Source organism: Gracilinanus agilis, chromosome 2 (genome assembly GCF_016433145.1).
Source record: "Gracilinanus agilis isolate LMUSP501 chromosome 2, AgileGrace, whole genome shotgun sequence".
Lineage (NCBI taxonomy): Eukaryota > Metazoa > Chordata > Mammalia > Didelphimorphia > Didelphidae > Gracilinanus > Gracilinanus agilis.
The window spans coordinates 313,390,766-313,400,536 of NC_058131.1; the positions used below are offsets into that span (position 1 = coordinate 313,390,766).

A 9,771-nucleotide genomic window follows, 5' to 3' on the forward strand; every position below is an offset into this window, starting at 1 on the left:
TGCTGCCATATTGGATAGTCTTCTAGGTGTTAAGTGGTACCTCAGAGTTGTTTTAATTTGCATTTCTCTAATCAGGAAGGATTTAGAACACTTTTTCATGTACTTATTGATAGTTTTGATTTCATCGTGTGAAAACTACCTATTCATGTCCCTTGACCATTTGACAATTGGGGAATGGTTTCATTTTTTTTAAATTTGTCTTAGTTCCTTATATATTTGGGAAATTAAACCTTTGTCAGAGAGTTTTGTTATAAAAATATTCTCCTTATTTGTTGCTTTCCTTCTAATTTTGGTTGCATTGGTTTTGTTTGTACAAAACTTTTAATTTAATATAATCAAAATCCTTCATTTTACATTTTGTAATGTTCTCTTTCTCTTGCTTGGTCTTAAATTCCTTCCTTTCCCACAGATCTGACAGGTATACTATTCTATGTTCACCTAATTTACTTACAATTTCCCTCTTTATAGTTAAGTCATTTACCAATTTTGAATTTATTTTGATATCGGTAAGATGTTGATCTAAACCCAATCTCTCCCAAATTGCTTTCCAATTTTCCCAGCAGTTTTTGTCATATAGTGGATTTTTGTCCCAAAAGCTGGGCTCTTTATGATAAAGATAATCTTTATCATAAATTATCTTGCTGAGGTCACACCCCAACTCTATTCCACTGATCCTCCTTCTGTCTCTTAGCCAGTACCATATTGTTTTGATGACCACTGCTTTATACTACAATTTCATTGTTTCCCTTGATATTCTTGATCTCTTGTTCTTCACAAGGAGCTTTTAAAAATTATTTCTAATTCTTTAAAAAAGTTTTTTGGTAGTTTGATTGGTATGGCACTGAATAGGTATATTAATTTGGGTAGGATCGTCATTTTTATTATGTCCATTTTTCCAGTTATTTAGATCTAATTTTAATTGTGTAAAAAGTGTTTTGTACTTGTGTTCATATGATCCTTGCGTTTGTCTTGGTAGACAAATTCCTAAATATTTTATATTGTCTAGCGTGATTTTAAATGGAGTTTCTCTTTCTAACACCTGCTGCGGAATTTTGTTGGAAATATATAGAAATGCTAATGATTTATGTGGGTTTACCTTGTACCCAGCAACTTTGCTAAAGTTGTTAATTATTTCCACTAGCCTTTTAAATGATTTTTCTAGGATTCTTTAAGAATACCATCACATCATTTACAAAAAGTGATAATTTATTTTCCTCATTGTCTACTTTAATCCCTTCAATTTCTTTTCTTCTCTAATTATTACTGCTTGTATTTCTAATGCAATATTAAGTAATTGATAATGGACATATTTGCTTCACTCCTGATCTTACTGGGAAGGCTTCTCTCTTGTCCCCATTGCAGATGATACTTGCTGATGGTCTTAAATATGTACTGTTTATTATTTTGAGGAAAGGCTCTTTTATTCCTAAGCTTTCTAGTGTTTTCAATAGGAATGGGTGTTTTATTTTGTCAAAGGCTTTTTCTGCATGTATTGAGATAATCATGGGATTTCTGTTGGTTTTATTATGATATGGTCAATTATAGGGATGATTTTCTTAACATTAAACTATTCTTGCATTCCTGGTGTAAGATTTAAACTAATACTCAATAACTCCAAGTATTATATTTTATAAAGTTTATTAATAAGCACTTGAAGTAGAAGAAATAAAAGAACAAAATTAGAAAGCCTAAGTAAAAAACATGTAGGTAAAGTCCTGCCTGACTCTCACCCAACCTTCACAACTGCCTTCCCAGGAAAAGAGAGTGAGAGGTGGGGCCACACAAAAATTATATCTTCCTTATGTTAGTACATTAGCATAAATAAGCAAATGGGATGCTGGGAAAGAGAGTCCTGGGGAGAAAATTCTAATTACACACTGGTATAAATCCCACCTGATCATAGTGAATAATCCTCATGATCACTTACTGGAGTCTTTCTGCTAGTATTCTATTTAAGATTTTTGCATCTATGTTAGTTAAGGAGATTGGCCTGTAGTTTTCTTTCCCTGTTCTTGGTCTTCCTGGCTTTGGAATTAATACCATACTTGTTTCATAAAAAGAATTTGGTAAGACTCCTCCTTTGCCTATTTTGTCAAATAATTCATATAGTATTGGGATTAGCTGTTGTTTAAATATTTTATAGAATTCACTTGTGAATACATCTGGCCCTGGGGATTTTTTCTTATGAAGTTCCTTAATGACTTATTCAATTTCTTTTTCTGAGATGGGATTATTTAAATATTCTCTTTCCTCTTTCATTAATCTAGGCAATTTATATTTTTGTAAATTATTCACCCATTTCACTTAGATTGTCATATTTATTACCATATAATTGGGCACAATAGTTCTTAATAATTACCTTAATTTCCTCTTCATTAGAGGTGAGATAACCCTTTTCATCTATGAAACGTTAATTTGATTCTCTTCTTTCTTTTTTTATTAGATTAACCAATATTTTATCTAGTTTTTTTCAAAGTACCAGCTCCTAGTCTTATTTCTTAGTTCAATAGTTCTTTTACTTTCAATTTTATTCATTTTTCCTTTAATTTTTAGGATTTCCAATTTAGTTTTTATCTGGGGATTTTTAATTTGTTGTTTTTTAATTTTTTAAGTTGCAAATCCAAAATTTATTGATCTCCTCCCTCTTGATTTTGTTGCTATAGGTACTCAGAGATATAAAATTTCCCCTTGAGTACTGTTTTGGCTGTATCCCATAGGTTTTGATATGATGTCTTTTTATTGTCATTTTCTTTAATGAAGTCCATAATTGTTTCTATGATTTCTTTTTTGACCTACCAGTTTTGAAGAATTAGATTACTTAGTTTCCAATTAATTTTAAATTGACCTTTCCATGGATCTTTTTTAAGTATAATTTTTATCTCATTATGATCTGAAAAAGTTGTATTTATTATTTCTGCTTTTCTGCATTTGTTTGCAATATTTCTATGCCCTTGTTACATGGTTGATCTTTGAATAACCATATACTGCTGAGGAGAAAGTATATTCCTTTTTATTCCTATTCAGTTTTCTCCAGATATCTATTAACTCTAATTTTTCTAGCATTTTATTCACTTCTCTTAGTTCTTTGTTTTTTATTTTTGGTTCAATTATCTAGGTCTAAAAGGGGAAGTTTGAGATTCTCCCACTAGTATGGTCTTACTATATATTTCCTCCTTGAGGTCCTTTAGTTTTTCCTTTAGAAATCTAGATGCTATACCATTTGGTGCATAAATGTTTAGTAATGATCTAATTTCATTCCTTATCTCTTTTATTCAGATCAGTTTCTACTTTAGCTTTATCTGGTATCATGATTGCTACTCCTGCTTTTTTTTACTTTAGATTTCACATAATAAGTTCTGCTCTGGCCTTTTACCTTGAATCTGTGTGTGCCACCCTGCCTCAAATGTGTTTCTTGTAAACAACATATAGTAGGATTCTGGTTTTTAATCCAATCTGTTATCCACTTCTGTTTTATGGGTGAGCTCATTTTATTCACATTCAGAGTTATGATTACCATGTATTGTCCTCCATTGTGTTGTCCCCTTTAAATCCTACTCTATTCCCTTTCTCTAGTATTTTACTTTTTGTCACTCCTAATTTCCACCTTCCTTCAATTATCTCCCTCTTCCCTTGTTTTATTCCCCTCTACTTCTCTGTGGGGTAAGATAGAATTCTATACCTCACTAAAAAGAGTAAGATAGAATTATATACTCCACTGAGTATATTTGTTTTACCCTCTCTGATTCTTTTACATTCAGAGTAAAGTTTAAGTATTGCCTATCACCACCCTTATCCTCACCTCTTGATAATGATTTTTCACACCTCTTTATGTTATATAATTTACCACATTCTATCTCTCCCTTCCCTTTTCTCTCTGTACAAACCTCTCTTTCAGCCCTTGATTGGTTTTTATACATATCATTCATGTGCATACATATCATATCACACATACATATTTTTCCATACCATCATATTTGCACATATATCATATCATCATAATCAGCTTACTTCTCTACTCTCTTTCTGAATAAATTCCTTCTATCTTCTCTACTACTAAGTAATTTTTGAGAATTAAAGGAATCCTCTTTCCATGTAGACTTATCAACATTTTGACTTTAATGAGTCCCTTAAATTTTCTCTTTCTTATTTACCTTTTTGGGCTTCTCTTATGTCTCATGTTTAGACTTCAAATTTTTTTGTTTAGGTCTGGCTTATTTGTAAGGAATGCTTGGAAATCTTCTATCTTACTGAAAGTCCATTTTTTCCCCTGAAAGAATATACTCAGTTTTGCTGGATAGGTGGCTCTGGGTTGTAACTCAGATCTTTTACCTTCCTGATTATCATAGTCCATGCCTTTCAATCCTTTAATGTAGAAGCTACTAGGTCTTGTGTGATCCTGATTGTAGCTCCCTGCTATTTGAATGGTTTCTTTCTGACTGCTTAAAGTATTTTTACCTTGGCTTGGTGGTTCTTGAATTTAGCTATTTATATTCTTGGAAGTTTTAATTTGAGGATTTCTTTCTGGAGGTGATCTGTGAATTCTTTAACTTTCAAATTTATTTTCTTATTTGAGGATCTCTGGGCAGTTATCTTTGTTAATTTCTTATAATATGTTATCCAAACTTTTTTCTTTATCATGGTTTTCAGGTAATCCAATAATTTGTAAATTGTCTCTCCTAGATCTATTTTCTAGGTCAGTTGTTTTTTCAGTAAGATATTTCATGTTTTCCTCTATTTTTTCATTCCTTTGATTCTGCTTTATTGTTTCTTGATTCCTCATGAAATCATTTGCTTCTAGATGGTCAATTCTGATTTTTTAAGGCATGATTTTCTTCTGTCAGTTTTTGGTTCTCCTTTTTCAATTAGTCCATTTCTTCTTATATCACTTGCAGTTTTCCTTGCATCACTTGCATTTCTCTTTCCCACCTTTCCTTTGCCTCTCTTAATTGTTTTTTAAGTACTTTTTGAGTTTTTCCAGAATCTGTATCCAATTCATATTTTTCTTTTGGACTTTGTATGTGTTTCCTTTGCTTTCACTATTCCATTCTATGTCTGTGCCTTGCTCTTTGTTTCCATAAAAATTCTTTAAAGTTAGGTCCTTTTTTGTCTTTTGCTCATTTTCCTATCTAATTATAGGTAAGTTTGGGGGGATAATGTACTGGTCTGAGGACTGAGAGCTCTGAGATCCTCCTCCCCTTGCTGATTCAATTGACCCTTGAAATGCTGATAGCTTAAAGACTTGTCTCAGTCTTAGGTGTAAGCTTTTTATCTCACTCTGATTTTGATCACATCAGGGGCCAATCAAATTCTAGCCTAAGGCTTAGTCACAAGCTTTTGGTTTCATTGTATACTTGATCCAATCAGGCACACCCTTGATTGTCCTGTCCTGAAGCTCCATCCTGTGCTTTAGGCAAAAAGAATAGTACTCAGTATTATCATGTACCCCAAAGTGTGAATTAAGTCCTTGTCCCAAGGCCAGACTAGAATTCCCTGGATTGGGTCTCTGATGACTTCTCCACAGGTTGGAAATTTCGAGGGGTATGGGTTGATTTATACCTCTATTTGCTCAGCTAGGATCTCAGGATCTGGATGTTAGATTAGGCATAGGTTCCCAAACCTTGGACAGCAGATGTGGAGTGAGGAGGGTGTGGCTCACTCTTGGCTTGCTCTTCCCTCCTTACTACAGCTTCTGGCTAGGTCTACTTTCGTCTCACCCTAGTGCCCCAGATGTTCATTACCTACCTTTTGGGTTTTTTTTCTTTTCTTGAAAGTTGTTTCACTCTGTCTCCTTGTTGGCTCTTTCACTCCTGTATATGTTTTGTAGTGATATTTTAATCTTGATTGGAGAGTATTCTTATGGTGGCACAGAGCTTCTGAGGATTATTCTGCCATCTTGGTTCCACCCCAGGAAGTCCTCAACATCTTCTTATTCTTAAGAATTCTTATATCATATTTTTCTTTGTCCCCTAAGGTTCAGAGCAGAATATTCAATGTCTGTGATAATGGCTTACTAATTAGACTATAGCTTGAGTCTTCTGAAAAAAGCATAATTCCACTTATTTCTCCACAGGAATAAATGAATTACTTTTACATCTCTCCTTTTTATGTAGTCATATGGCTGGCATACAATATGTACCATTTCATGGATGATTGAATTATAATATAAACATGAATTGAATAAATATCACACTATTCACTGCCTGGGGATGAGATGAGGAGGAACAGGAGAAAAATTTGAATTTTCAAATGTCAAAAACAATTGTCAAAAATTGTTTCTTCATGTAACTGAAAAAATAAAGTAAACATATAAATATTTATATAAATATAGAAACATATATTACTGCTCACTAATTGGTCATGAGAGATCAGTTCTTCCAGGGGGTTGAAGATTTCCAGGGGAAAAGAGTCAGATAATATAATATTCAATGATATATGAGAGAATCAGCTTCTGAAGTTAGGTCTACTGTTGACTACATTCCAGAATGCCCTTTTTACATCCTTGTTCCTCAGGCTATATATGAGAGGGTTGAGCATAGGGTTTATCACTGCATAGAACACAGATGCAATTTTCCCTAGTTCTTTAGCAGACTTAGGTGTCATATAGTTGATGATTGCTGATCCATAAAAAATGATGACCACAATGAGGTGGGAGCCACAGGTGGAAAAGGCCTTGACTCTTCCTGAGACTGTCTTCATCCTGACCACAGAGACTATGATACAAACATATGAGACCATGATCATGGATACAGGAACAAGAAGAATCACCACACCCATGAAGAAAATGGCTATCTCTGTGCTGTAAGTGTCTGCAGATGCCACAACTAGAAGGGCTGGGGCCTCACAAAAGTAATGAGAAATCCGATTATCTCCTTGATAAGGGAGGTGTAGTATATAGATAGTGTCAACCATAGATGCAACAAGGCCACTGGACCAGCACCCAAAAGCCAAGAGGCCACATACCTTCCATGTCATGATAAGAGGATATTGCATGGGGTCACAGATGGCCAAGTACCTGTCATAGGACATCACACCTAATAAAGAACACTGTGTAGATCCAAAAAACAAGACAGAAAGCAGTTGAACAGCACATCCTCTGAAAGAAATAAATTTCCTTCTAGATAGCATGTGGATTAGGGTTTGAGGAACAATGGTAGTTGAGAAGCAGAGGTCTGCCAGAGATAAATTACACAGGAAAAAATACATGGGTGTATGGAGATGTGAATCAAGCAGAACCAGAGATGTGAGGAGCAGGTTTCCAAGTATGGTACCCAAGTATACTGCCAGGAACAGTGCAAAGAGCAGTAGCTGAGTCTGAGGATCATCAGAAAGTCCCAAGAGGAAGAATTCTGTCACCCAGGTCTGGTTGGTCTGGTTCATGTTCTCTTCTTCTTTATAATTGAATCAAGAAATAAGGGCTATAAAGATGTAACCTAGAGAAACAGAGAACTTTAGTTTGGGAAGGTGCTTAAAAATTATTTAGTGCAGGGGCAGCTATATAGCTCTATAGATTGAGAGCCAGTCCTAGAGATGGCAAATCCGAGGATTCAAATCTGGTCTCAGACACTTCCTAGCTTTTGTGACCCTGAGCAAATCATTTAACTCCCATTGCTTAGCTCTTACCACTTTTCTGCCCTGGAACCAATATACTGTATTGATTCTTAGATGAAAGGAAAGAATTTTTTAAAAAGTTATGTAGTTCAACTTTCAACAGAAAAGTTAGCTTTGTATGTGGTCATCAAAAATTTCCATTGAAAATAATGAACTATATCAAAAGGAAGGTAATTTATTGCTGGACAGGACTATTAGAAAATGCTTCTATAAATGAAACTGAAGTCTCCCATTGAATTATTTAAGTTCTATTCATTAATATATGTTATTTCTTCCAGAGCTACAATAACAAAATCTCTGTCACCTAACAACCTTACTAATATCTGAAGAAAACTTACGGCTCCTCCCTAATACTTCTCTTATCTAGAACAAATTCTTCCTGTGCTTTCAACCACTTTAAAATGAGATTTCTACATATTCTGGTCACCCATCTTTAAATGTGCTTCATTTTTTAATATTTTCTCAAAATATTAAGTCAAGTCCTGAGCACAGCACTCCAGAGGCAATCTAACTATTACAGAATACAATATATCTTTTATTTCCTTTGAGAATGAATGAAACTATATTTTGCTTAATGGAATCTAAAATATATTAGTTTTAACTAACTATAGTTGACTCATTCAAGCTGATCTTGTAGGTAAACTGAATAAATAAAGTCCTGAGATCTTTCTCTGAGCTAAGCTAAATCTCATCCATTCTGTATTTATTCAAGTAATTTTAAAAATCCTAAAGTGTAGGATTTCCAATTTGGTCTTGTTAACGTTCACATTGTTGCATCTTATGTGCTCTTTCTCACAGGAACACAATAGTATATGGGAAAACAAATTGAACCAAAATATCATTAGCTTGCCAGTACCCATTAAATGAAAAACAAGTGAAAATGAAAAGAAAATGAACTGGCTTGGAGAGCTAGCACTGGCTAGGCAATTATTCTTATTTTCATGGAAAATAACTTGACCTCTAGCTAGTAGGTTGTTTTCCAAAAAGAGCAAAGTTGCGTAGCGATTCTTTGTGGGCCCAAGAGAAATCCACAGGACATTGTGAAGACCAGTGAGATGTTCTTAAGAACAACTAGATGTGCTGGAGTCGTACTCTAATAAAGAGAATCATCATGCATAAGAATTTTGCACCAAGTATGAATTCCCCTAACAGTCAGTAAGTCTCTCATCTCAATTGATATCCATGGTCCAGCTCTAAGTATTCGGAGCAACATGAGCTGTAAATCCTAATGGAAAATGGAAAGACTGTCAAACTGGGCAAAGATCTCTATTCGGAAAACACTGGCACACCTGTTTAAATTCTCTGTGTAAGAGAAAAGAAGCCTATCTTGAAGTAATGAGAGAGGTTTTATAAAATTCCTAATAAAGAGAGATGTTATGATACAGAGGATAAAAAATTGGCCTCAGCATTAGGAAGATCAGAGTTCAAATCCTAATCCTAGACTGACTATGTGACTCTGAGCAGATTTACCTCAGAATTCCAGAGTTCTCTATGACTAAGTTTTAAAGAATCTGCCAATCTGCCTTCGAAAAGAATTTCCTTGCCAAGAGTTCCCTATATAGATTAAATTATAGGTTCAATCCACAAATAAAGGAAAAGAATGGTCAAAGGGCCAAAGCACTAATCATGTTTCAGAGAATGCATTATCATGCTAAATTCCATTGTAAACAGGAAAGATAACTCCATTGAATACACTGCCCCTATGTAAGGATCTATTCCCATTAAATATTTAGTGTTTTGGGCCAGTTTATATATGTGATTCTGTTCTTTGTCATCCTGCTATGTTGTATGTCTGAACACTTTTAGCACTAGCCTTTTATACATCTTTCAGCTTCAATCTTATATAGCACTTCTCATTCATATTTGGCACCATAGATAGGTTTTTCATCTACTTACTTACATTAAATATTTATTTATCCTGTTTTTAGACTTTGTCTTAGACTTTATCTTAGATAAAACATGTCCTGGGGGCAGCTGGGTAGCTCAGTGGATTGAGAGCCAGGCCTAGAGACAGACGGGAGGTCCTAGGTTCAAATCTGGCCTCAGACACTTCCTAGCTGTGTGACCCTGAGCAAGTCACTTGACCCCCATTGCCTACCCTTACCACTCTTCTGCCTTGGAGCCAATACACAGTATTGACTCCAAGACGGAAGGTAAGGGTTT

At 34.5% G+C, this 9,771-nt stretch overlaps 1 protein-coding gene across 1 annotated transcript; it reads right to left on the reverse strand.

Moving 5' to 3' along the window:
- Nucleotides 1-6,441: 6,441 nt before the first annotated feature.
- LOC123233684 (olfactory receptor 2D2-like) lies at nt 6,442-7,377 on the reverse strand. The gene has a single exon (XM_044659744.1). It carries the CDS (start codon nt 7,375-7,377, stop codon nt 6,442-6,444), a length of 936 nt encoding a protein of 311 aa, XP_044515679.1.
- Nucleotides 7,378-9,771: the final 2,394 nt, after the last annotated feature.

What these genes read in the sequence shown, in the direction of transcription:
- LOC123233684 (XM_044659744.1), bottom strand. Translation starts at nt 7,377, where the DNA reads ATGAACCAGACCAACCAGACCTGGGTGACAGAATTCTTCCTCTTGGGA.